General features: G+C 47.9%; 2 protein-coding genes across 4 annotated transcripts; both read right to left on the reverse strand.

Annotated features, from left to right (window-relative positions):
- Positions 1–219: 219 nt before the first annotated feature.
- On the reverse strand, positions 220–9613 carry C26H12orf43 (chromosome 26 C12orf43 homolog). 3 transcript variants are annotated; one of them, XM_038575342.1, is made up of 7 exons: positions 9417–9556; positions 8894–9198; positions 3879–3921; positions 3583–3681; positions 2409–2482; positions 1672–1762; positions 220–1184 (listed from the first exon to the last, which is right to left on the reverse strand). In XM_038575342.1, the coding sequence occupies exons 2-7, from the start codon at positions 9135–9137 to the stop codon at positions 833–835; spliced, it is 903 nt and encodes a 300-aa protein (XP_038431270.1). In that variant the 5' UTR covers positions 9138–9198; positions 9417–9556; the 3' UTR covers positions 220–832. The 3 variants fall into 3 exon arrangements, with proteins under 3 accessions (XP_038431270.1, XP_038431272.1, XP_038431271.1); XM_038575344.1 differs by lacking the exon at positions 8894–9198 and having other exon boundaries at positions 220–1181; positions 9417–9613; XM_038575343.1 differs by lacking the exon at positions 8894–9198 and having other exon boundaries at positions 9417–9613.
- Positions 9614–11149: 1536 nt separating this feature from the next.
- OASL (2'-5'-oligoadenylate synthetase like) lies at positions 11150–24196 on the reverse strand. Its single transcript, NM_001253787.1, has 6 exons — positions 23984–24196; positions 20524–20806; positions 19058–19233; positions 15787–16028; positions 13102–13249; positions 11150–11763 (listed from the first exon to the last, which is right to left on the reverse strand). Exons 1-6 carry the CDS (start codon positions 24179–24181, stop codon positions 11263–11265), a joined length of 1548 nt encoding a protein of 515 aa, NP_001240716.1. The 5' UTR covers positions 24182–24196; the 3' UTR covers positions 11150–11262.
- Positions 24197–27108: the final 2912 nt, after the last annotated feature.

Here is a 27108-nt window from a genome sequence, read left to right on the forward strand (position 1 = left end):
TGTTACTCGGCTGAACTCCGGAGGCAAGGCCACGAAGCCAGAATTTCCCCTTAACTCTGAGCTGCTCCTCTTTCCTGCAGAACACTCCTGGTGTGTAAAACCCCATCCACAAGTGCTGCGATACTTTCCAGTCTTGAGGCTGGGGTGCGGGAACACCCACTGGGCTGCAGGCAGCAGGACACCACCTATGTAATGTTTACTTAAAATGTCTCATCAAGGTTCAGCATTGATATGGAGGCAGCACCCCAATCACTTTAAGTTTGGGGTCTCTCGACAATTTATTTTCAATAATCTGGCTGGCTCAGAGACATGATTGTACATGGTACATTCACAAATGGAAAAGACTTCTGGAAATCTGGAGTGGGGGACGAATCTCTCCTTTTTCAGACAATGTTACATCAAATCTGTGTGGCCTGGAGGGAGAAGTACAAAACTCTTTCTGGGCCGACCCCTTTCCTCCATCTCTTAAGGTGGTCTCCCCCACCAGGCTGAGGAGGTGGGAGGGAAGGCAAAGCTCTCTCTTCACATGCTCTCCTCAGACAGGACCGGGAAGATGGAAGCTTCACCACTTGATCATCAACAGTCTTGAAAAACTGGAAGGCCATGGAGTGTTCTGGAACCACAGGTCTGCCCCAGCCCCAGTGGGAGCCAGATGGGCAGGCCTTGATTAGACTTCTCACCCTACAGCCCTCTTTGTCCCAACTCTTGGGCAAGCCCCAGTCACAGGCAGAGTATGGTCTTGCCATCCAAGTTCTCGGACTTGGAGAGGGAGGTGGGGCTTGGAAGTGCCTTTGTCCTCAGGCTAGTAGAGCCCTGTGCCCATGGGCAGGGGTCAGTGTGCAGGAGCAGCCATTGCACTCTTTGTTGATGAGAATGGGGAAGCCTCCTTGGCCTTCTTGGCTTTTTTCTTCCTTCTTTTCTTTTTGGTCCCAAGTGATGCCTGGTCTCCACTGAGCTTGGGGGACTGCTGTTCCTGCTTCCCACCTGTAGTCCCATACGTGATGGTGGTGGCAGCGACCAGGTCGGCACTGGCCTCCTTCTTGGCCTTCTTTTTCAACTTCTTTTTCTTCTTTGCCTCTCCTCCCACTTTGATGGGACTGTGGATGGCAGATTCCTGGAGGATGTCGGAGGCCGACACAGCTGCCTCCCGGCATCGCTGCCACTCCTCCTCACTGTCCTCGCTGCTGCAAGGGAGGGCATGGAGTGGGCACAGGGTCCCAGAGCTGCCTCTCACTGCCCTCAGTATCAGCCACCCGGAAGAGGACCCAGGGGGAGGCGGCTAGAGAGCTCTGGCTTGGGAGTAAGGCCAGTCTGGGCGCCAACCTTGGCTTCTCTGCTTCCCAGCTGTGTGACTTCATTAAGTGATGTCTCCTCTCTGACCCTCAGTGTCATCTACAAAATGAGGATCTTAGCAGAGCCCTGGTCTCATGGGGATGCCCCAGGAGTGAGGTGTCTGGCATAAGATGGTGCTCAAAAAGCAGTAAAAATCTAAAGCCAACACGCAGCAGAACCTCTTCCCCCTCCAACCAAGGGCACTACTTCTCGAGCTACCTGACAGGGCTCCTTCTTGGTCTGGATCTTGTCAGATTCTGCTCGGCTATTCCAGGGGACTGACAAATACAGACAACGGGCAAAAAGGAGTGGACAGGAGACAAGAGAGTGAGACCTCACCTGGAGCTGGAAGGTAATCGCTTTCGACCAGGCTGGGGAGCCTCTTTCTTCTCAGAGCCTCCAGGGATGGATGTGAAAAAGAGACGGAAACCTAAAATCCAAAGGGGCCAAGTAAGCCCTGCCAGGGACTGGCCCCTTCTCCCAGATGCCAGGGCTGCCCTGCCCCTGCCCTCAAGGAACTCCACACCCGGAGGCAAAGACCCAGGAATCATTGTTGGCTGACTACAAAAAGGTGCCCTGTACATTGAGAGGCACACATGGTGCCTGCTGGAGCCAGGGACGGGGTACTGAGGGGAGGCCAGCTGCCCCATCAGGTCAGCAAGCCCTAAGAGGAAGCGGAAGCCAGCAGGTGAACCTTCTGCCTCAGGCTGCTTCCACAGTGGCAAGGGAACTGGGCAGGGGACAGAGACTCAGCCGGAGTGGCTGAGGGTGGGAGCGGCTATGGGTGGTGGTGGTACGACACTCCCACTCCGGCTTCGACACACAAAGGTACTCCAGGGAAGTGGAGTAAGGCCAGTCTGGTGCCAACCTCGGCTTCTCTGGGGAAGGGAAGTGACTTCATTTCTCAGAGCCTCAGCTTCCCTCACGGCTCCCCTTGTAAACGAGGGCATCATCATCACACCTGCCTCAGAGAGGGCTGTGTGGATCAAAGAGCATACCCAAACCATTTGCCTGCCCCAGACACACAGCAGGTGGGTAAAGAAACAACAGCTGGCATTAGTAGTATGACTGCTCACCATCATCCTCTGTGGAGACTTTCTGTACCTCAGCCTTTCTCAGCTCCTTCACTACTTCTGAGATGGTAATTGAGCTATGGAAGAAAGAAATGTTTTTCTTTTTTAAAATTTTTATTTATTTATTCATGAGAGACACACAGAGAGAGGCAGAGACACAGGCAGAGGGAGAAGCAGGCTCCATGCAGGGAGTCTGATGCGGGACTCAAACCCGGGAATCCGGGATCATGCCCTGAGCAAAGGCAGGCAGGCGCCCAACTGCTGAGCTATCCAGGCGTCCCAAGAAATGGTTTTTAGGATGAGATTTGGGGTAACAAGAAAAAAAAAATTAAAACAATATTTTTTAAAAGTGGCGGGAACAGGGGCATGTGATATGAAATACTACAGCAGGAAGCACACTGGCCTGATTAAGGATGGTAACGCTAATAGCCATAACATACTGAACAGCCCTTGGCAGCTCAAATTGCAGTGCTTCAGTTCTTGGAACCTCACTTTATTCCAGACAGTGTTGAAGAAGTTTTAAAGATACCCACAGTACAATAAAATGAATGTAATCTAAAACAGAGCAAACAGTAGATGGGCCAGGAGGGAAGGAAATTGCTGGAGAGAGGGCTGCATGTTTTGCTTTGAGCTTCCTGGCAGCAAGTATGAAAAGGGAAATAAGACCAATCTGGAGAACTGGTTTGGAGGTCAGCTTCTAGAGCAGGGCAGACCTGTTTTTCTGTTTGCTTCTTCTCTTAATTTTTAAGTATTTTTTAAAAATGTGAGGTAATTAGGGATTGACACTCAAGAAATAGTAATTTTGGCACCTCTAGCCCTCCTGTGGTAGGAACGAGCTCCTGCTTCTTGGGTTCCTCTCACTTTCAAGGCAGCAGGATCATATAGTGGCTAAGAGTGTGGCCTCTAAGGCCAAGCACACCTGGGTTTGAGTCCCAGCCCTGTTCCTCACACCCTGTGGCTTCAAGCAAATGCTCCATCTCCCAGGCAGCGTTTCCTCATCTACAGAACGAGGACAACTACAGGACCTATATCACGGGCTGATTATGAATGCCATCAGGTGACATCCAGCACATGCTTATCACAGTGCCTGCCTTACAGCCTAAGCTCCCAGCCAGTGTGAGCCATCCCTGTTCATCTTAAATAGAGGCAGGAGGAGAGAAGGTACATTGTTGGTTACCTGTCCAGCAGAGCTCCTAGCTTCTTGGCTACGTGGGCTCGGAATTCGGGGGTGGTCTGAAGCTCATTGCCGTCCTGTTCGTGTTCATCCACTTTACGCCTACAACGCACATGAAAGGACCTCACTTCCTGCCAGCTCAGCAGCTGCTCCCCATGCCCACCCCCATAAGGGCAGGGACTACATGGGTCTCCTTGACCCTGATATCCCAAGGCTCTAACCTTGCGTGTCTGGCTAATGGCAGGGGATGGCTATTTGTTGAAAGGACAGATTAAACTTGAACCCAAAGTGCACAGTACCTGAGGCTTGGCTGGCTGGCTGGCCGCTGATTATTTGCAGCATCTGTAGAAATAAGAAAAATTGAGGCATTTATAGGGGAAATGACAGCAACGGTTGGATGTGATTTACATGTAGAACACACTGAATGATCCCAACAACCCTGTTAAAGGAGTCATTATCCATTCTGCAGAAGAGGAAGTCGAGGAAGGAGATGTAAACTAACTTGGCCAGAGTCATGCAGCTACTCAGTGTGACAGAGCTAGGGCAAGATCCAGGTCATCTGGCTCCAGAGCCCCCTCTGAACCTCCATGCTGGATAAGAAAGTCTAAGTGTACTTGATTTTGGCACTTATTGTGTACATAGTTTGCCTGGCTGTGTGCTAAGTGCTGTGGAGAGAGAAGGCGGCTCATTTACGCAGGTTACGGTTTTCAAGCCGACACTGGGGATGCCTGGCCTGGTGGTCGTTCGCTCAACCAAATACTGAAGCTCTATTATTATTCTGGCGGTGTGCCAGTTGCTGATCAATTTAGACATAGATCCCAGCTGTCATGGTGCTTACATTCTAGTTGGTGGATATGGAAGACAAAACCCACACAATTAGAATATAAAATTAGATCATGATAAATATAGGGGGAGCAAACAAAGCAGGGGCTTTGAGGAAGTGGGGGAGGATCTAAGTGGAGGAAAATTTTATAAAGGTGGGCAGAGAGGACTTCACTGATAGGTGACATGTGAACAGAGATTTCAGAGAGGCAAGGGAGTGAGCCAAGTGGCTCCCTGGGGAAGAGTCTTCCAGGTAGAGGGAAGAGCACCTGCAAAGGCCTTGAGGCAGTTTACAACTAGCAAGGAGATTGCTGTGGTTGTGGCCCAGTGAGTTGGGGAGAAGCAGAAATGGGGGCCTTATGGGGGCCAGATCATGAAAGGCCTGATGAGCCAACATGAGGACTTGGGCCTTGAGGGAGGGAGAAGCCACTGGAGGACTCTGCAGAGGAGGGACATAAATGGACTTGGGATTTGACACCCAACTGTAAAACCCTGGCTGCAGTGTAGACACAAGACCACACTGGGGTGAGGGCAGGAGGGGGCCACAGTAATTGTGGAGATGAGAAGTGGCGGACCCTGGATCCATGTATTTTGAAGGAGTCAACAGGATTCTGCTGATGGACGAGACAGATGGTGTGAGAGATGAAGGAGAGATGGTTCTCAGGTTTTTGACTCGAGTAATGGGACAAAATACGCTCGTGTGTTTAAGGAGCCAATTGGACAAAATGATCACTTGGTAACTCTGGGCCCCAAGCAGGGCCACATGGCCTTGAACAACTCCAGGGCACGCAGTTCACATTGTAGTCTGTGTCAAGCGTGCTTTGGAGGACAACACAGAATGCAGGGTGCCCGATGCTCCTGGGTTTGGGGAATATGGGAACCTGGGATGGACCCAGTCCTTCTTTCTGAGCACATAATCCCAAGGAGGAGGAGTATTTCCTCTTTCATGACTACAGAGCAAGGGCGGTGACATAATGTCACGGAATAGCAACAGTATTAGACCCTAAACCCCGGAAGACAGGGTTAAGTTCCAGTTCTTCCACTGTGACTCTGGGCAAGTCACCAGATCTCCCCGGGCCTTTGTTTTTTTGTCATCTACAAAATGGGGATAAGACCACTAACTTCCCAGAGTTAGTGTGAGGACATAGTGAAGTTTTGCAATATTTTAGACACTTTGTTGGCATGCCTGTTTCCTCTCTGGATTGTAAGGGGCTGGAACACATGGTCTGCCTCTTGTTATCTTTACACCTCCAGCTCCTGACATAGTGCCTTGGTGTGGAAGAAATGTTGCATGAAGTAATCAAAGTGTATGTTGCTCTACAATGTAAGTGATTGGAGGTACAGATGATTACAGAGCTGTATGAAGGGTTACAGTAATAATAGAGTCACCAAGGGGCACCTGGGTGGCGCAGTCTGTTAAACTCTTGATTTCAGCTCAGGTCACAATCTCAGGGTTGTGAGATGGAGCCCTGTATCAGGCTCTGCGCTGGGTGTAGAGCTGACTTAAGATTCTCTCTCCCTCTCCCTCTGCCCACCCGCCCCACGTGAGCATGCTCTTTCTCAAAAAAAAAAAAAAAAAAAAAAGATCTTAATAATATAGTGATCTACATTTCCACATGTTCGTGGACCAAAGGGTAGGAGTTTTGCCCACAATAGGCCTTTGTCTGTGGCAGGGAGTGGCAGTATAGTAGTTAATAGCACGGGCTCCGAGTCGACCTGGATTTATGCCTGGCTCCACTACCTACAAGCTGGACCTTTCTGAGCATCCACTTTCTCATCTGTAAAATGGGGCTAATAATTGCTGGAAAAGTTAAACAACAAATACAAAGTGTTTAGAACAGGACACACAGTGGCACCTGGGTGGCTCAGTCGGTTAAGTGTTTGACTCCTGATTTCAGCTCAGGTCATGATCTCAGGGTCATGAGATTGAGCCCTGCGTCAGGCTCTGTGCTCAGTGTGGAATCTGCCTGAGTTTCTTTCTCTCTCTCTGCCTCCACCCCTAAGTAAACAAAATCTAAGGAAAAAAAAAAAAAAAAAAGAACAGGCACACAGTGAACACTCAACTCATAGTGGCTATTATCATTAGAATAGCCCAGGAATGTATGTCAAGTGTTCAGTATTTTTTCCTGGCACACAGTAAGTGCTCAATTAATAGTAGGGTTTATCAGCAGCAGCTACATCTACTTTGATCAGCAGAAGGTTTACAATTTCACAAAAACAATGAGTTGTAAAGCTGATATCTTGGATGCCACTTCTCACATGTGCATCTCATTTTTTTTTCTTGTTAAAGATTTTATTTATTTATTCATGAGAGACACACACACACAAAGGGAGAGACACAGGCAGAGCGAGAAGCAGGCTCCACGCTCGGAGCCCAATGTGGGACTCGATCCCGGGACTCCAGGATCATGCCCTGGGCTGAAGGCAGGTGCTAAACCACTGAGCCACCCAGGTGTCCCTCATCTCTTCATTTGTTGGTCAAAGTTGTTCATGTTTGAAACTCCCAACAATCCCAGGACTTAGGCATTTTACACATGAGGAAATTGTGGCTCTAAGAAATTATTTTACTTGCCTGGGACTATCCTTCAGCGCTGGCACTTGATATCAAGTCCTCCCTCTACTGCTACAGAGAAGTCCATTCTGTCAAGACAGAAGCAACTGGACTGGAAGTCTGGTTGTGGAGTCTCATTCCCTCATTCATCAGAGAAGTGCCTTTCTGGCAAGTTCATTCAAGAACTATTTTCCTGAGCACCGTGCTAGGCCCCGGGGATACCACGGTGAAGGGACAGGCCAGAACCCAGCCTTCATTAAAGTCACATCACATATCCTCTCACTAAAATATCTGTGGAGTAAGTCAGGCCAGGGTTGACTCCTACCGGCTAGGGATGCAGGGATGAAAAGAAAAAAGACAAGAGGCAACCATAGGGGAAGAGGAAACACTATCTATGAAGGGAATCACAAGAGGTATGATGGTAGCACTGTGAAGACATGTAACCAGCTTTTCTGAAACGGTGGTATCTCAGCTGTGTCAAAGGGTAAGCATGAATTAAGCAGGAGAGAGCAAGTAGTCCACATAGAGAGACCAATCACATAACTATTGCCATTTATTGGGCCTTTAATACGTGCCAAACATTGTAGATGTACCATCTCAGTTATTTCTCAATCTTGGGGAGGGGAGGGAGGCTGCCATCACCCTACTGTACGAGTACCTTGCCCAAATTCTCATTGCTAGCGAGTGATGGAGCTGGAAAGGCAGACCTGTATATAGAAGTTCAAGAGAGAAGTGCTGAGTTATGGTGTCCAGAGATGAGAGGATGTAATTTGGTTTGGAGTCTACCTATGGGAAATGCAACATAGCAAGACAGCAGAGCAGGAAGGGAGAGGCAGGCAGGCAGGGAATGGATTCCCAAAGGGCTTGTAAATCTTTTCAAACAAAAGCAGGGATTCTTTGCCTTGCTATGCCTGCTCTGGCAATCTGGTAAAGCCTAGCTCCTTCCTCAGAATAATGTTTTATTTTTATTTTTTATTTTTTTAGAATAATGTTTTAAATGCATAAAACACAACACATACGATTACAAAGAAAACCAATGATACAGAAATCCAGTTATCAGCAATAGTGAAAAATAAATAAATAAATTTGGCACATTACTTAGTAAAGGACAGGGAAGGCTAGGTAGAAAGAGACAGGTAGGGAGGGGGCTATGTAAGCAGGCTCATAGAAATTCCAGATGTGGAGAAATGTTATAGACAAGATATTAACCAGAGAGCAGAGAACAAAACAAATCCACCTTGTTTGTTTTAAATATAGACGAGATATTTTCATGTTTACAAATCCACCTTGTTTAAATGTTATAGACAAGATATTTACCCAGTTCCTTGGTCAGTTTTCTATAAAAGACTGAGCATACAAGCCCTTAGAGGGAACACATTCACAACCCCTCTCACTCTAGAGAGATTTTCTCTGTTCTCATTTTCCCTTAATAAACTTTCTCTTCAGGGATCCCCGGATGGCTCAGCGGTTTGGCTCCTGCCTTCGACCCAGGGCGTGATCCCGGGGTCCTGGGATCGAGTCCCCGGCAGGCTCCCTGCATGGACCCTGCTTCTCCCTCTGCCTGTGTCTCTGCCTCTCTCTGTCTTTCATGAATAAATAAATAAAATCTTAAGCAAACAAAAAAACAACCCTTCACTTCATTTCACCGTTTTGTCTGCAAGATTTCATTCTTGGACTCTGTGAGACAAGAACCCTGCAACGTGACTCTATGGGCTTCTATATTAATACATTTTTAATACACTAAGCAAGATCTACTGATAAGCCTAAAAATGACTGCAATTTTATAACAGGGATGAGTGTAAATTATATTCCCCCAACATTTTACTGTGAATAAATGATAGTTTAATACATATGCAAAGACGGTAATGGGATATGAAAATCTGTGACTTTGTTAGGATAAAGTAACAGGTATTGCTCGAAGTACTGTAGTTTTTTGCTCACATGTAGGACAGGAAGCGCTGCTAAATTTCAAATGCAGGTTAGTGAAGGTCAAGGTGAAATACTTTTCCGATTCCAAATTCACAGATCCTGTGGACTCTACCCCGTGCTGAAGGGTTTTGGACTGACTCCTAGGGTACGAGAGCGTCCCGGTGGGACGCAGGAGGGCTCCGCTCGCACGTTCGCAGCCCCAAGGTGTGAAAACGTGCTGGAGGCCGGGATCCAGGAAGGGGGGTGTCGCAGTCATCTCAGGGAGGCGGCAGGCTGCCGGAGTGTGGCGGTGACGGTGGGCCGAAGGAAACAGAGTCCTGCGACATGCGGGGCCTCAGTTTCCCTGACTGGGACAATGAGACAACCCTCCCTGTTCCCCCTGCCCGCTCTTTGATCCTGAGTCCCACCCCGTCCCTGGAGCTTTCTCAGCGAGAGAAGTCGAGCCCGCGTCACGCCCTCCTCACCATCCATCCTCTCAGACCCCAGGGGAAGACCCTACGCCTTTCGGCCAGACGCCCTGAACACAGCCTCCTACCGGCTCTTGGCTTCTCTGGCCCTCTCGGGCACTGCTCCAAGCCCCAGGCCGGCATCGCTGCCTCGCGGCACCGTGCCAACTCCTCCGCATCGCTGCCGCTGCTGCTGCTGCTGCTGCTTTCCAAATCGCTCAGGGCGCCATTGGGCGCCGCCATCTTGAGCCACCGCAGAGGATTGTGGGGAGCGCTTCTGCTAGCGAACTTTCTTCACAGCCGCACTGAGGGCGGAGAAGCGCAGGGTATTGTGGGGATTGTAGTTCTCAGACTGCGGCCTTCCTCGGCCACGAACTACCTACCCCCTGAGGGTTTCCTCCAACTAGAAGGGCCCAGAAGTGAACTTTTCCATGCTTTTCTTGATGAGGAAAATGAAACCTACAGAGGAGAAGGAATTGCCTATGGTCATTCAGGGAGTTAATGACAAAACGAACATTGGTTCCCAGGCTTTGATCCAATGTAGTTTCAGGTCAGTGTTATGTTTGTTCCACTAATCCCCAGATTCATCTAGGCAAGAGAAGCACCGTAGGGAACTTGTTAGAAGTTATTGTGTCTAACAAAAATTAACCAAATGAGAGTCAGCATGCAACTCTTGATCTTGGGGTTGTAAGTTCGAGCCCCAAGCTGGGTGTAGAGATTACTTAAAAAAAAAAAAAAAAAAAAAATCTTAAAAAACCCTCTTTGGCCTTGGGCTTTTCCATTATGAAAGAGAAGAAGGTGACTTATACTTAAAATTAAAAAAATATTTTTTGAGAAGATTTATTTGAGAGAGAGAGCACCAGCAGGCAGAGGGAGAGGGAGAAGCAGGCTTTCCACTGAGCAGGGAGCAAGACTCAGGACTCAGGGTGGATCCTAGGACCCTGAGATCATAACCTGAGCTGAAGACAGACACTTAACCACTGAGCCATCCAGGCACCCCTCCCTTTTTTAATTTTAATTTTAATTTTTTAAGATTTTACTTATTTATTCATGAGCAACACAGAGAGACAGACAGAGAGAGAGGCAGAGACACAGGCAGAGGGAGAAGCAGGCTCCATGCAGGGAGCCCGATGTGGGACTCAATCCAGGGTCTGCAGGATCATGCCCGGGCTGCAGGCAGCGCCAAACCGCTGCTCCACCGGGGCTGCCCGCCCCTCCCTTTTTTAAAAGAAGAATTTTCCCACTACCTATAAATGTGGGCACTGGGACATTATAAAGGATAAAAGATAGGGGGTGGACCAGCCTGTCCACCCTATGGAAAGGAGGCACTTTTCTGCCCCTGAAGCAAAGAGAGGTGGAAAATAGATTTGATAGGGAATAGTATTGATAAATTGCCCAGAGGCTGTTGAAAACCAGTTATAAAGTGCATTTTATTTTATTTTTTAAGATTTTATTCATTTCAGAGAGAGCATGAGCAGTGCAGAGGGGCAGAGGGAGAAGCAAACCCCCCCTACCCCCCACCCCCACCCCCCGGAGCACGGAGCCTGACTGGGGACTCCATCCCAGGATCCTGGCTAACTAAAAGCAGGGCCTCCCTGTGTGATTGGCTAGGGAGCTTATTTGGCTTTTTCTGGTTGGCTCTAAGCTGGAAATGAGGTGGAATTAGGGAAGCTGGATATTATTGACCAAGTCCTGACGATTTGGGATTGATTGCGGCAGAGATGGTGGTTTGGCTTCGGGCTGGGGACTGCGGAGGTTGTGTGGGTCAGAATCCTATTCTCATATGTGGTCTGGCCATTGTCTATTATATACCAAGTGTCTCCCATCCCTCCTTGTTCCCCTACTGGCAGGGCTAGGCTGTTTCCAAAGCTGGTGAAGACGCCACACCTCCCCAGGCAAGGGCTGGAAGAAGTGGTTGATAGGCTGAGTCCTGTATTATCTGGGCAGAAATGGAAACCTTTCAGCTTTCTTCTTGGAGAGGATAAGGGTGTCGCGGTGCTGGATCCCATAGTTCTGCAAAGGCAACCAATCCTTCAGGACTTGACCTTGGAACTCCAACTGCTGCTGCTTTCTGGGTAGCCCTTGCTTGTATTCAATCTGCTGTTTCAGGCCCAGGATGAAGCCTTTGGCGTCAGTGGTGTAGGCATCGCTCCCACCATCAGGATTCTTTACAAAGACCTGGATCTCGTGGGAGTTGGTCTCCACCAGACAGATGCGAGTGTTGGAGAAGACACCGTAATCGGCCAAGGAGTACTGGCTGCTGAGGAGCTGCTGCTTGGCACCCAGCTCCTGGAGGTACAGATGCTGCAAGCCTGAGCAGCACCGGCTTTGCCACATCTTCTCTTGAATCTTCTTTATGGGCTTATAAGGGTTCACCCTAAGGATCAAATCTGAATAACCCCATTGTTCCACTGTCACTTGGATGTCTCGTGCCTTCTGGAAAGGAAGAGAAAAGGGAGAGGCGGTTAATTTCACACTCCTCTGCCTGACATGCAAAAGCTCTCCTTACCTGTCCTCGTATCTCTAACAGCAGCAGCAGCAGCAGCAAACATTTCAGTTGTGCCAACTACCTTCCAGGCCCCGTGCTGGGCACCTGTCACACTCCTCTGAATGTATTTTATTTTCACAGTAGCCCTATGAGGTTGGTTCCTGTTAGCCTATTGTACAGATGAGGACATTGTGGTCGAGCAGAGTTAAGTGATGTACTGACCATCACAAAGATAGTGAGGAGCACAGCAGGTATTTGACCAAGGTCAGTCAAGACTCTAAAGTCTGTTCTTCGCCACCACCAGAGGTCATGCTCCAGAGCCTGGGAGTCTCTGATGGCTGAAAACAGTACCTGTAAGGTGCTGGGCAGGGCTGGATCCCTAGCTGATCTTTTCAAGAAGGAATATAGGCCCAGAATTCCCAAGTCTTCTGATTTTTTCAAGATAAAACTCTTTGCACAATGATTTTTACATTCAGGAAAAATCCAGAGGCATATACTTTTCAGTCTGTTTGTGGGCCTCATTTGGCTGGTGGGCCCCACGAAGACCTGGGTGTACAAATCCTGACCTTGCTCTTAGCAGTGTGATCTTGGTTAATTCACTTAACCTCTCTGAACTTCGGTTTATTCATCTGTAAAATGTAGATGATAATGTTCAAGATAGTGATGATGATGATGATGATGATAATACTTAACCCCTCTATTTTACAGACTTGTCCCCAGACAAGCGCTTGGCAAATTATTAAGTACAGTAGGAATAGAATAAAATTGATTATTATGATCTTTGCCTGTACGATAGGTTTGCCATTACATGATAATATTATTTAGCATTTTTTATTCCCTGAGTAGCTTTTCTGGCAATTCTTTTCTTTCTAGCAGTTTTGTGCAAACTTGTTTCATGGGCTTGCTTCCTACCAAAATCCAGTGAGCCCTCTGGGGGTAGGGGCCATGTTTTATTTCTGCACTGCTGTTGCCCCCCACCATCCCTAAGTACTGGCACAAAACAGCTGATGAATCCACTTTCCTGGCCTCAGCTCATGTACCAATGATTGAGAGTATGACTGATTCTCCAGGAGGTTATGGGAAAGAGAAAGAGAAGGAGAACATGAATTTGAAAGGTAGCCACCTGAGGCTCAGAGGGTTGAAAACTGTCCCCAAGTTCAGAGAGCCGCCTGTCCTGGCTCTAAAGCCCTGTAAGCTCCATTGACACAGAAGGTAAATAAGTAAATTCTATGCAGCTACCTCCTTCTGAGCTTTGAGCCCCTGAAAGCCCCAAGATGAGTCATTACCTTCACATTCCAGCTGGGGACTGGTTTCTCCTTGTTGTCATAGCAACAGTCCTGTTTCAGGCACTGGCGGGCCCTCTGAGCAACTATGTCCCATCTGTACCCTTCTGCCACATTGTGGGTGGGGTCAGCTGGATCCAGGATGATGGGCCTGCAACACAAGGAGAGGGTGCCCAGGCTTTTTCTGGGGGCCAGCAAGCCAAAAAGAAGCCTGCTCAAGCAATCATCGAATCAAATCACTGAACACATGCTGTGTCCAGAGCCCCAGGCCCATCAGTTCAGGAGGGCCTGAGAACATTGCTGGAGAGGAATAGGATGGGGATGATGATGTTTCCAAGAATTCCTTTTGGGGGTGTGGAATGGTTATGATTCCCAAAGGCATTTGGTAGCTATAACAGATGCCAGCTCAGGCAGGTGAGCATCATAAGGTCAGGGCTTTTGGTCTGCTGAGCAGGCTACATACGTAAGTTTGAGGCTAGGGCTGCTGCATTGCTTTGGATAATAGAAACACCACCACTACCAACTCCTGATATTTATTGAGGCACTGGGTCAAGCCCTATGTGAATTTACTTATTTTAATCCTTGTAACAATTCTAAGAGGGAGAGACTATTAGTTTCTTTCTTTTTTTAAAGATTAATTTATTTGAGAGAGAGAGAGGGAGTGCAAGCAGGGGAAGGGGCAGAGAGAGAGGGAGACAAGCAGACTCCTGCTTAGTGGGAGCCTAAGGTGGGGCTGGATCCCAGCTCTCAGATCATGACCTGAGCTGAAATCAAGAGTTGAATGCTTAACCAACTGAGCCACTTAAGTGCCCCAGGAGAAACTATTATTATTGCTGCTGTCGACCGCATTTCACAGATAAGGAAACTGAGGCATAGACTTCTCTAAGTTCGTACAGCCAGCAAATGGGTGTTCTTACCCATCTGCTCTGCTTTCATGGAGAAGAGGTTCAGCTGCCGCCAAGTATCTCTCTTCTCTATAAATGATGAAAGAGTACTTAAAGCATATTGGCTTGAAGTGGGTCTAACAGCCTCCCTAGGTTGCTTGTGGTGATCACATGTGTTGGATGCCAAGCCTATGAATAAGACCTGATTCTTGGGATCCCTGGGTGGCACAGCGGTTTGGCGCCTGCCTTTGGCCCAGGGCGCGATCCTGGAGACCCGGGATCGAATCCCACATCGGGCTCCCGGTGCATGGAGCCTGCTTCTCCCTCTGCCTGTGTCTCTGCGCCTCTCTCTCTCTCTCTCTCTGTGACTATCATAAATAAATAAAAATTAAAAAAAAAAAAAGATCTGGTTCTTGCCCTCTAGAAGCTTTTGGCTTAGGAAGGAGCTATGACTTTATCTATGACAGAATGTGACAGTACGCTATGGGAGTTTGCTGGACACGTAGGCTCTGTGCTTGCTACTCCCAACATCCCTGCATCCTTGAAACAGTCTGCTTAAAATAGGGAGCAGTGCCAGTGCCTATATTGTGAGATCCCCTGACCCAAAGTGACCCACCAGGTGACCCAACATGTAGGGCCTGGGCCCAGTGAGTAGACTAGTTCCCTTTGGGTTTCAGACCAGGGATGGTGGAGGTCCCTCATCACATGGAAGTAGGAGGGGAGCAGGGCAGGTGTGGGGAGTGAAGCAGAGGCCGTGAGAGGAAAGAAGGAATGTGGACCCATGAAAGAGTGGCAGAGAAAGGGGGTGTCTACAGGTTTGCTTCAGGTCCTGATGGCTTTCTAACCTTGAATTTTTGGATGTCTCATAATAAACCTTCTTTGCATCAGGAGATTAATTTTTTTCTTCTCTCTCTATATAAAAGAGGTCCAAGACTCATATAAGGGAACCATAAACATTATTGGGATATTGCTTGCGCTGACCTAGAGGGGATCCCGAGGGATGGATTTGAGTGCAGTGGTGCATTGGGAAGGACATGCCAGGAAGCACCAGTAAGGGAGTGGGAGAGTGAGACAGGAAGGGTTTGTATTGAGGTGATTACCACTGTGGGCAACTGAAGGTTAGTCCCACTGCAGGAACTCTGGGCAACAACGTAGCACATGTGATCCAGAGAGTCTTTCCATCTGAGATGGGAGGGAGCTGGGGTATTTATCCACCAGCTTCCACCAGTCACTGGGGAAGGCTGAAAGCCCTTGGGCAAAGGACACAAGTGCTGAGTGCTGGAGGTTGAGCCAGCCTTCACTGAAATGGCGATCCAGAGATTGGGGATGGGTGCTAGTTCTACATAGAGCTACATGCGCTACAATAGTGAACATGTCTCTGGCATCTACCATAAACTAGACCCTGTAGACTATATATATTTTCTCTGACCCTTACAGCAGCCTGCACTGTAGGTGCCACTTACTCCTATTTCACAGATGAGGAGCTGAGACTCACAGAGGTGCGAAAAAGGCAGAGCTGGGATGAAACAGGGCTCTATGTGATTCTTTCCATTTTTCCATGTTGTTGCTAGAATGCACTGAAATGGCCTTTTGGAAGCAAGGGAACTAAGTAGGGTGGGGTTCCTTGAGGAACAAGGAGATGGCTTACAGCTCCCCAACCCCTGGTGATTTTCAAAGATGGTCTTGGGATCCCAGTGCAGTCTTACTGCTTGATAAAGCCCACCCATTCTGAGATGCGATACCGCCTTTGCCTCAGTTCATTCTGTTCCCTGAGAGATGTGGCAGACAAGCGGGAGCCCAGTACCTGTCTCTTTTGAGCTGTTTCCTGACAAAATCCTCAATGACTGGGTTCTGGAATGTGTAATACTTGGTCCAGTAGATGCAGAGGAACTCATACTCTTGGAACAGTTCCATCACAGTGGTAAAGCCTTCATCCAGCCTGAAACTCTCATCCTCTTGAGTGCCCATCTCCCAGGCGTAGATAGTCAGCAGCTCCAGGGCATAGTCAGGGGGCAGCGCAGCCCTGGGGCACTTGGCTTTCACATACTGTTGAAAGAGACAGGAGGGGCCCCAAGATACTGTGTCAGGTTGGCTCTGGATGGACCAGAAACTGTAAAATCCAACTTTTTGTCTCAGCTCTGCCACCTACCAGCTGTGTAATATCAGCCAGTCACTTCCTCCTCTGGCTCTAAAAGGTTTCCCCATTTTAGAATTAAGGGGCACAGTTGGTCCAGTGGGTTTTAGACTACGTTTTTGTTTGTTTGTTTGTTTGTTTGTTTGTTTAAGATTTTATTTATTTATTTGAGAGAGAGAGATAGAGCAGATGTGGAGGGCGGGGAGAGGGAGAAGCAGGCTCCCCACTGAGCAGGGAGCCAGATGCGGGGCCTGGTCCTGGGACTCTGGGATCATGACCTGAGCCTAAGGCAGATGCTTAACCTACTGAGCCATCCAGGCACTCCTCTTTCTTTCTTTCTTTCTTTCTTTCTTTCTTTCTTTCTTTCTTTCTTTCTTTCTTTCTTTCTTTCTTTCTTTCTTTCTCTCTCTCTCTCTTTCTTTTTCTTTCTTTCTTTCTTTCTTTCTTTCTTTCTTTCTTTCCCCTTCTTTTTTTTTTTTTTTAAGATTTTATATTTAAGCAATGTCTATGTCCAACATGGGGCTTGAACCCACAACCATGAGATAGTTTCATGCTACATTGACTGAGCCAGCCAGGTGCCCCACAAAATATGCTTGACATAACTCCTGGAATGAACTTAGGAGGTGTCCCAAAGAGTGAGTGGGTTGGGCCTCTGCCACTAGCTCCCAGCTTAAGCAGCTCCATTTCTATTTCACTATACTGGGCTTCTGAAAGTTTTCCTTTAAAGAAAAGTCTTCTTTGCTGATAGAAAAAAAGGGAGGTTGGAGGTTTCCATAGAAGTTGGCAATGCTGAGATTCTGTGGGGAGCAAAAAATGCTCTAGAAAGCATTTCTTTCTTCTCCATTGTATGGTAGCTGCACTGTTTAGTTGCAGTTACCACCACACTCAAATCCAGGGTGGATCCTGACCCAACGTGGTCCTCAGCATAAACCTATTCTCCTTGCTAAGTGATTGGTTCAGGAGAAGCTTGTGATGTAAGCTGGCCTCAATTTGATTGAAGCCCAGTTCTTTTGTTTGAAGAAAAATCTACTGTGTGTGGACATGAGGGCAGGAATAGCTGTGGCCATTTTGCCATCATGAGGTTAAACCAGCCTGAAGTCCAAGGTGACACAGAAAGACAGCCTGAGAGGTAGTATAGAGAGACAAGTCTGAAGACCCCAACAAACAGTGCCTGAAGCCCCCTTCCCACTGGTATGGGTTTTCACAAAGGAGCTGAAAATTGTCCTTATTATTTAAATCAGTTTGAATTGGTTTTTCTCTTACTCACAAAAGAAAGCATCTTAATTGATACCAGTCACTTCTTGTCTAAAGAGTCTTTATAGAGGAGCCTGTGTAGCTTAGTTGGTTAAGTGGTTGACTCTCGATTTTAGCTCAGGTAGTGATCTTAGGGTCATGAGATTGAGCCCCACAGCAGTCTCCGTGCTCAGTGGAGAGTCTGTTTCTCCCTCTCCTCTGCCCCTCCACCCCTTGCTCGCATGCACACCCTCTTTCAGATAAATCTTAAAAAAAAAAAAGAGAGAAACCATATGTGATCAAAGTCTTTTTTTTAAGGAGGAGGCTTGAACAAAAACAGAAGGGAAGATTCTAAAAGCAAAGCTGATGTATGATGTCCCGTGGACATTACAAAAAAAAACCACAACTATGTATATCATACGTAGGAAGAGAAAACACTTTGCCCTCTCAAACAGACAAAGCAAGCAAATGAATCATTCTATGGAGTTCTAGTTCTCCGAAGCCAAAAAACCTTGCATCATTTCCTGTAAGTAATTCATTTAGCAACAAAACCCGTTTTACTCTTGGCTTTGGCAATACTGATGTCTGAGGATATTTCACAATGTTGGTTGATGTGATAGTCATATAAGAAAATGGCTGTTTTCTCACCATAAACAGAGTGACTGTAAACCTACTAACCTTGAAAATTTTCTGATTTTGTTTTTTAAAGATTTATTTATTTGAGAGAGAGAGAGAGAATGAGACAGTGAGGGTGGGTGGAGGAGCAGAGGGAGAGTGTGTGAGAAAATCCTTAAGCAGACTCCCTGCTGACTGACTGCTGGGCTCCATCCCACGGCTCAACCCCAGGACCCCAAGATCATGACCTGAGCTGATATCAAGAGTTGGACACTTCACTGACTGAGCCACTCAGGTCTCCCTGATTTTTATTTTTTAATAAGAAAGTATCTTTTCTCCCCCACTTTCTAATTTTTTGGTTTGTTTCTGTGTCTGCTTTTCATAAGCTTAGATGACTTTGTTCATTTGGATTTTTTTTTTAAGATTTTATTTATTTACTTGACAGAGAGAGAGAGAGTGCAAACCAGAGAGCACAAGTTAGGGGCACAGCAGAGGCAGAGGGAGAAGCAGGCTCCCCGCTGAGCAGGGAGCTTGACGCAGGACCCCAGGATCATGACCTGAGCTGAAAGCGGAGGCTTAACCGACTGAGCCACCCAGGCACATTTAGCTATTTTGAAATATACTTGGAACCATGTGAGCCATCACACATGAAATCTAAAAAGTAGCTGTTAGGGATATGTTCACTTGGTAATGATCATGATAGGAACACGGTGATCTGTAGGGGAAACTGGTAGAGGTGCAATAACTGAAACTTCCCTCTTGTTAGTCCTTAACCAGCTGAGATTAACTAACGTCTGGAGAACTCAGTGAAGTCGACACTAGCCAGTGTAGACTGCAACTGGGGTGTTAGAAACACTTGTGTCCTGGGAAATATTGTATGTTCCTTACTTTTCTCCTTTTGTCTCTGTTCCCCTTCCTCTTCCTCCTCTACCTTCTCCACTATTTCACTCTACAGTATAAAAGGTCAGCATTTCCCCCCCCACCCCCACTACCATCCCCCCCACTCCCCCCCCTTTAATGCAGTTCCCTGGAATGGCAAATCAGGCCTTTTTTCCAGCACCCCTGAGGGGCTCCATCCTGGCAGCCCCCTCACCTGCAGATACCAGTGTTTTACTAGCCGTAGGAGGCTCTTCAGCTTGGTTGGCCGATGTTTCACGAAGTTTCTCTGCAGCTCGCTGAAGGATGGGGAGAAATTTCCAGGGAAACCTTGGGCCTCAATCAGACTCTCATAGACCTCAGGATATGGCTGAGAGTTGGAAGCAGAAGGCCCTGGGGTGGGAGGCAGAGCAGGGATTTAGGAAGCCCCAGATTGATAAGTGGTCTGTGGCGGGGAGTCTACTAATTCATTGGGGGTGTCTCTCCGGGGAAACCTGATACCTCACAGCCTAAGAGAATTAAACTGGGGGAGCAGCAGAGGGAGAGGAAGAAGTAGGCTCCCCCCATCCCAAGCAGGGAGCCTGGTATGGGGCTTTATCCCAGGACCCCGGGATCACAACCTGAGCTGAAGGCAGATGCTTAACTGACTGAGCCACCTAGGTGTCCCTTGATTGTCCTTCTGGAGAACCAGAAGTCGATTTTCAATTCCTCAGGGCACTCAAGGACTGTTGTATTCCCTCGAGGTCCCCAAAACCTCAATTTCCCTTAATGGCTGTTTGGGATTTCTTTCTCAGTGATTTATTCTAACCTCCTGATACCAGAAGCAGAGAACCATCCCAGATAAGAAAGCTGGACTGCTCAAGCACGTTGGCTGGAGGGTGTGCTTTGGTGGTACGCATCACTAATGCATCCTGGCACTCTCTGTCTTGCCTAGGTGGGATCCCATTGCTGACATCTTCTCTACAAAGCAAATAGTGGCAGCCACTCTAGTTAAGAGGAGCTGGTGCAAGATGAAACCTGGTGGTCTGGAGTCTTAGTTGATACTGTTTACTTCAAACATTGAGGACTCTTTGCCTGAGGACAAACCAGAAGTGCTGGGGAGCTAATGGTCCCAGGAAGCAGCCCTCAGCCAAGGGTGATGGGAATAAACAACCCAATCTAAGATCCCACTTGGGATTCAGTTGAGGGGTCCTCTGTGCTGCTACCTAGAGTTCTCCAGGGGCACAAAACTCAGGGGCTCATGGTGGTAACCTTGTGATGCCTCCTCCCTTCCTTGTCCCTTTCCCCTACTTCCCTATCAGCATTTCCTGGGACTGCTTATCCTCACACCCTTGTCTTGAGGTTTGCTTCTGGAAAAGCCCAAACAATGACAGGCCCTGGCATCTGTGATAAATGCCACAGAAGCACCCCAGGTTCTGCTTCTAAAATATTCCCCTCTGCTGGTCTCATCATCTCCTCTTGCAATCATATATTTATCCATGTGATTCTTTGATAAGTATTTCCCGAGTGACACAATGGCCCAAGTTGGGCCAGTCTCATGTCCTGTAGTTGCTAAGCCCCCAGCTCAGGATGTGGGTTGAGCAGATGAATGCAAGGTCTGCATGTGGGCATGAACAAGCAAGGGAGTTCAGGTCTCTGTGGGATGGTGAGCACGTGAGTCCGATGGGCTTCCCCTCCTCTTACCCAGGGCCCTGTAGGCAGGCACGATGGTGACAGTGATGATCTCTGCGGTCCTCCTGGTCTGGATGGTGAAGACAAGAGCGTCGGGGACTCCCTGGATGATCTCCACGTCCTCAAGCCCAAGCGCCAGCAGATCACGGCAACACCATAGCTTTTTTTGTATCAGACTCAGGATGGCTTGGTGGTGCTCGGCCTCTTGCTGGAAGCTGTGGAAACAGCTCAGGAACACCACCAGTTCCACCTCCAAAGTGTTCCTGAGAACTGTGCCATTCCCAAAGGAGCCTACCTGCAGAACACAGAGCCCTGTCACCTGCCACTGCCTCTGCCAGGCCATCCCTGAGGCTCTTCACCTGAAATATCCATTTATGTTCCCCACAACCCAGAAGGATGGGTGGGTGGTACTAACATCCTCTCTTTACAGGTGAGAAAACTGAGTTTTCAAGGGAATAAATCTCTCACCCAGGGTCACATAGTACACAGCAGAGCCTGGGTTTGAACCCAGGCAGCCTGACTCCAGAGGCCCAGCTTCTTATTTATGACATTGTAGTGCTTCTGAGATGGGGTGGTCTCACCTGCAGAGTGATGCCTTCTCTGGGACCGCTAAAGCTGATGCCCACTCCACAGAGTATTCTGAGCATTCTGGGCATCTGAGTAATTTCATGACATTGAAAAGTGGGGAGTAGGATTGCCTGGTAGATAAGAGCCATGGAGCAGCCTGGCTTTGGCCCTGCCTGACTCCTGCCCTTGTTTCTCAGTTGTGTGATCTACACAGCCTAATTCCTTGTCCACGAAATGAGAGTAACCATGGAATACAAGTCATTTGGTTCTTGGGAGGATTCGGTAAGATAAGGTGTGTCGGGGACTTGACACGTGCCTGGCATACACGAAGTCAGCCATATATACATATCTCTGGTCCTCTTTTTTGTCTTGGCTTAGATCATGCCTTCTCTGCCTGGGATTCCATTTCCCCATCTGGATGGAAGGAGCCTGAGCTGGATGATTTGGAGCAGTCTATTTGATATTTGTTTTTTTTATTTTTATTTATTTATTTATGATAGGCACACAGTGAGAGAGAGAGAGAGGCAGAGACACAGGCAGAGGGAGAAGCAGGCTCCATGCACCGGGAGCCTGACGTGGGATTCGATCCCGGGTCTCCAGGATCGCGCCCTGGGCCAAAGGCAGGCGCTAAACCGCTGCGCCACCCAGGGATCCCTGATATTTGGATAGTCTAGACCTGCTCTCCAGTCCCTCCTGTCTCTGGTATACAAAGCCGTACAACTCTCTGGCCTCCTGTCTTTCTTACCCCAGGTTGGGAGATGGGATTGCTAGTGATGCCTCAGACCTCAGGGTAGCTACTTCTCCTCCTGGTGGAATCACTACAGATTGCTTTATAATCCCCCCATTTGGCAGGGCTGGGGATGGAACCCGGTGTGGGGACAAAGCTGAAAATTGAGCCTAGACTTCTTGCCTTTTTCAAATAAGATCCAGGCAGAGAAGAAAGAACATTCTAGAATAAGCTTCATGACTTGCTCCCGTCCAAATCTATTTAAACCCAACTCATTCAAGGATAAGCATTCATTCATGCGAACCAGCCCAGCTCACTGGGTTTTTGCAGGAGTGGGAAGAGTTTAGAGCCTGGATAAAGCATTATTTCTCCTCAGCCATTGTTTTGGAGGTATCTCTTCTATTTTATAGCTTCGGGGAGGGGGGGGAAGGAACTCTGGTCTGCAGACAGAATTTGAGGGCTGGGTAAATACCACTTCCTGTCTTTAAAACTCATTCTGTTGGTAGCATCTTCTGGTCTCCAGACATCTCCTTTTTCATCCACTTCACCCTCAGGATTGTCAGGGGTGCGATGGGCTGGGAGAGTCTGCTGGACTCAGAGTAAGAATTTATCATGATGCTTTTGCACATTTACCATGTGCAAATCTTTTAGCCTACATTGATGAGGCTTTTGCTGGACAAGGAGGAGATGATGATGATGAGGAGGAGACAGAGGGATTGAGAGACAAGAGGAGTCTAAGATCATATAGCTGGAAAGGAAAGAAGCCAAGAGTCAAACCCTGCTCTGTCTAAATCATATGGCCTCAGGTTCTAGGTGCTGGGGTGGGTGGAAGGAAGGGCTGGAGGCCTGAGATTTCTAAAGCTCTTCCTGAGGTGGCTGAGAACTGGGCACTGGGCTGGGAGTCAGACACCCTAATTCTAGTCTTGCCTTTGCTACTAGTTCACTGTGTGAACTTGAGACATCTCTCACCTTCTCTGTGCTAGAGTTTCTTTAATGTTTAAACAAAGGCTTGGCTGAGACTGTCTGATTCTCCAGGGACTTTCTAACTTTGACTACAGAAAATTGACTGCAGGTAGGACAAGAAGCAGCTGAAGGAAGGGCATGGGGGGAAAAAATCACTGTTGGCAACCTAGAGCCCTGGCTGTGGAATCAGATCCTGGTTCAAATTGCAGCTAGCTGTGTGAACTTGGGCAAGTCACCTTACCTCTCTGAACTTCTTTTAAAGAAAACTTATTAAAAAAATAAAAAATAAAGAAAACTTCTTCCTTCCTTCCTTCCTTTCTTTTTTTTCTCTTTAAGATTTTATTTTTTGTTCTCAAGAGACACAGAGAGAGAGGCAGAGACACAGGCAGAGGGAGAAACAGGCTCCCTGCAGGGAGCCCGATGCAGCACTCAATCCCCTGACTGAAATCACGCCCTGAGCCAAAGACAGACACTCAACCGCTGAGCCACTCATGCATCCTAAGAAAACTTTTTCTAATCAAAAACTTCAAACATAGGAAAAAATAGGAAGGGAATCCAATGAGCGCTCATACCCAGCCAGCTAAATTCAACAAGTTTAAACTCTTTGCCACATTTGCTTCATCAAAACCACTTTAGAGTAATTACAGATACCGAGGAACTTTGTCTCTGAATACTTCAGCATTTGTATCCAATCAAAGAGAGCATTCCCCACCCCTATAACCACAAAAGGATTACACCTAACAAAATCAACAATGACTGCCTTATATTATCTAATATCCAGGCCATATTAAAATTTCCCTACTTATCCCCAAAGTGTATTTTATGGATGGTCTTTTCACCCAGTCAGAGACCTTATATTGCTATTGGTCATTATGAATCTTAAGGCTCTGAACTTCCATTTTGCTCATCTGGAAAATGGGAAAAGAATAGTGCATACCCTGTAGGGTATGCATTAATTAGAGCTAGCATATGGTAAGGGGTTAGGCTAGTGCATCCCAGAGAACTGAACTATTCCCATTAGTTTCCTTACCCGACTTGTTCTGCTCAAGGCAGTACAGTAGGGTAGGGGGCAGGCCGCTCCATGGGTTGCCCTGACATGGGAGAAGCTTGAGCTAAGGATAATCAGACAGGAGGTCCCTGGCACCCTCTGGGATGAGGACATTCATGCTGCATTTTGCTCCACCCTGGTTTGTCGGTGGAGGGGACCGGTCTCACCTTGACCACTTTTAGCACCCGCACCTCCTGGTCCGGCCCATAATCCCCCTCAAAGTGCTCTTCCCTCAGGAATTGTTGCACAGTCTTCACGGCCTCCAGGATCTCTTCTTTCCAGCTCCGGTGGGGCTGCAGCCACTGAGCCACGAAGGAGTCCAGCTTGGAGGCAGGGGTGTCATACAGCTCCATGGCCTGTGCCATCTCTGAGCCAGAGTACCCCGTCTGCACAGATATATAGCCACACACCTACCCAGTTCCCTGTATACACCCACTTCTTCAAGGGGGATCCCTCTCAGCCTACTGCCAGCACCCCATGGGGAAAAGGGACCAGAGTGGAGAGGCAACCAGGGGTGACTGGCCTGACCTGGGGTCTTCTCCTTGGAATCCCTCTGCTGCAGCAGGGGCACTGAGGGACTGTCCAGCTGGGAGTTCTGGGGCCACCTTAACAAGCTTGGCTTCCGGCCTCATCTCTTTTGCTATTAGTTTCTATTCTCAGCTTTCAGTTTCCATTTATGATGTTTAGAAACTGAAATTGGCTTGGGTTTGGCCCTCGAGGAGGCAACTCTCCCAGGAGGCCAGGGTGGGTTGGTATCCAATAATCCAGTCATCTCCACTGTGTTATAGGAACCTGAGCAGGCTCAGAAAGGAAAGGGACTTGCTCACGGTTTTGGGGTGAGCAGCAGGAACCCCCGAGAGTCCAGCAGAACAGACTTTCAATTCCAGTCTGCCCCTCCTTTTTAAAAGATTTTATTTATTTATTCATGAGAGAGAGAGAGAGAGAGACAGACAGAGAGAAAGAGAAAGAGAAAGAGAGAGAGGCAGAGGGAGAAGCAGGCTCCATGCAGGGAGCCCGACGTGGGACTCAGTCCCGGGACCCCAGGATCACACCCTGGGCCAAAGGCAGGTGCAAAACCGCTGAGCCACCCAGGGATCCCCTCCAGTCTGCCCTTTGCCACACTCTTAACTTCTCTGACCCTCCCATAATTTATCCATGAAAATGGGTTTAGTAATGACACCCTACCCAATAGGTTGTTGTCCAGATCATGAGTGAGAGCGCTGAGCATGGAAAGCATTCAGTAAATGCAAATATTATTATTTGTTCACTAGATACCTATTGAGCACCTGCTAGGTCCCAATGTGTTAAATAGACAATACGTTGTTCCTGGGACATCTGGGTGGCTCAGCAGTCGAGCGTCTGCCTTCGGCTCAGGGCGTGATCCTGGGATCCGGGATCAGGTCCCACATTGGGCTCCCCACAAGGAGCCTGCTCCTCCCTCTGCCTATGTCTCAGCCTCTCTGTGCGTCCCTCATGAATAAATAAATAAATCTTAAGAAAAAGATGTCATTCCTGTCCCAAGGGGCTCCAAGAGTGGTAGGAGAGAGGGTCCAGTGTGAGCCTTAGAAGACTGGGGATCTGGCCAGGAAGGAAGAGGAGGGCATCCTGCAGGCAAAGTAGCAGTCTAAATGACCCTGATGAGTGCCAGGGATTCAGTTGTCAAATATTCATTGGCACGGAAGGAGAGGAGGCAGGAGGTGAGAGATGTGCCTGGACAGGTGGGCAGGGGTTGCATATCGGAGTGCCATCATTCATCCATTCATTCAATGAGTATTTATTGGGTAGCTACTATGTGCTGGGGGTAGAGCAGTGAATAGACAAAAATCCCTGCCTGCAGAGGACTTACATTCTGATGGTGGAGACAAACCATAAACAGGATAAATAAGTCAAACTATAGTAAATAAGGTGCTAAGCAGAAGAAATAAAGCAAGGCAAGAGGTTAAGATGTATATATGTGTGCCTGTGCGTGTGTGTATGTGTGTGTGTATGGTTGAGTAGATGTTCAGTCTCAAATAAGGTGATTGGAAAAAGAGATATTTGAGCAAAGACATGAAGGAGGCGAAGTGAGTCATGTGTATGCCCAAGGGAAGACGATAATTCACTGCAGAAGGAGCAGTAAGTGCAAAGGTCCTGTGGTGTCAGTGTGCCTCATAGGTTTGAGGAAAAACAGCATGACTGGAATGGAATGATCAAAGGGAGAGACTGCAAGGAGATAAGGTTTAAGTGATAAAGGGCTGGGGAGCAAATAGTGTAGGATCTTGAAGATGATTAAGACTGACTTTCGCTCTGAATGAAATGGGGAGCCTTGGAGAGTTTCAAGCAGAGGAGTGACATGGTCTGACTTTCATTTTAATGAGATCATACTGGCTGTGGGCCCGTTGGGGGGGGGGTGGCGGTGGGGAGAGGTTAGATTAAAAGCAGAGAGTGGTGGTGGAGGTGAGAGGGGAAGCAGGAGCTCAGTTAGGAAGCTACTGCAATAGTCCCAACAGGAGGGCATCTGGGTGCTCAGTCCGTTAGGCATCTGCCTTCGGCTCAGGTCATGTTCTCGGAGTCTTGGGAAGGAGCCCCACATTGGGCTCCCGGCTCAGCGGGGAGTCTGCATCTCCCTCTCCCCCCACCCCTTCCTGCTCATGCTCTCTCTCAAATAATTAAATAAAATCTTTTTAAAAAATAGTCCTACCAGGAGATCTGGCAGCTTGGATCAGGATGGTGGTGGTGAGGGTAGAGAGAAGTAGTATGATTTAACTTTTTTATTACGGAAAATTTCAAACATAAACAAAAGTGGAGTAACAAAAGGAACCTCTGTGTACCATCACACAGCTTCAACAACTATCCAACTGAGTAAGGAGAGTAAGGAAAGGGTTAAGGTATAGGCAGGGAGAGATAGGGGGCCCCTGAATAGGCTCTGAAACTATTCCTGGCAGGCAAAATCTCTAAGACAGAGTGAACAAGAGATAAGGGAATAGATCAGACCACCTGGCCCCGGATGTTAGGGACTGTTTTTCTTTGGAGGCTACATTGTAATCACAGAAAATGACCAGACCTTAAAGAAGGAAGTCATTAAGGGTTTTGTCATGGTCCTTGCTCAGACCAAGAGGGTACAAGAATCTCAAGAGGGCATAAGCTTCCTAGCCAAGTTTGCAATAAAAGACTGGCCTTAAAAACCTTCAGTGGCAACCCATTCGAAACCCCTCTCAATCTAGAGAGCTTTTTCTTTCCTTTCTGTCCTCACCCTAATAAACTTTTACTGCACCTCCCCCTTCTGTGCCCGCGAGGTCCATTCTTCGACTCT

This window comes from Canis lupus, chromosome 26, assembly GCF_011100685.1.
Source record: "Canis lupus familiaris isolate Mischka breed German Shepherd chromosome 26, alternate assembly UU_Cfam_GSD_1.0, whole genome shotgun sequence".
In the NCBI taxonomy this organism is placed as follows: Eukaryota; Metazoa; Chordata; class Mammalia; order Carnivora; family Canidae; genus Canis; species Canis lupus.

What these genes read in the sequence shown, in the direction of transcription:
- C26H12orf43 (XM_038575342.1), bottom strand. Translation starts at nt 9,137, where the DNA reads ATGACTGCGACACCCCCCTTCCTGGATCCCGGCCTCCAGCACGTTTTC. An exon ending in CAGCGCTTCCTGTCCTACAT is followed by an intron (nt 3,922 to 8,893) that starts GTGAGCAAAAAA and finishes TTATTTCTACAG; the next exon opens with ATGCTGCAAATAATCAGCGG. An exon ending in CGATTACCTTCCAGCTCCAG is followed by an intron (nt 1,185 to 1,671) that starts GTGAGGTCTCAC and finishes CCTCCCTTGCAG; the next exon opens with CAGCGAGGACAGTGAGGAGG.
- OASL (NM_001253787.1), bottom strand. Translation starts at nt 24,181, where the DNA reads ATGGCACAGGCCATGGAGCTGTATGACACCCCTGCCTCCAAGCTGGAC. An exon ending in GCCTGCCTACAGGGCCCTGG is followed by an intron (nt 19,234 to 20,523) that starts GTAAGAGGAGGG and finishes CTCCCACCCCAG; the next exon opens with GGCCTTCTGCTTCCAACTCT. An exon ending in AAACAGCTCAAAAGAGACAG is followed by an intron (nt 13,250 to 15,786) that starts GTACTGGGCTCC and finishes CTTGTGTTGCAG; the next exon opens with GCCCATCATCCTGGATCCAG.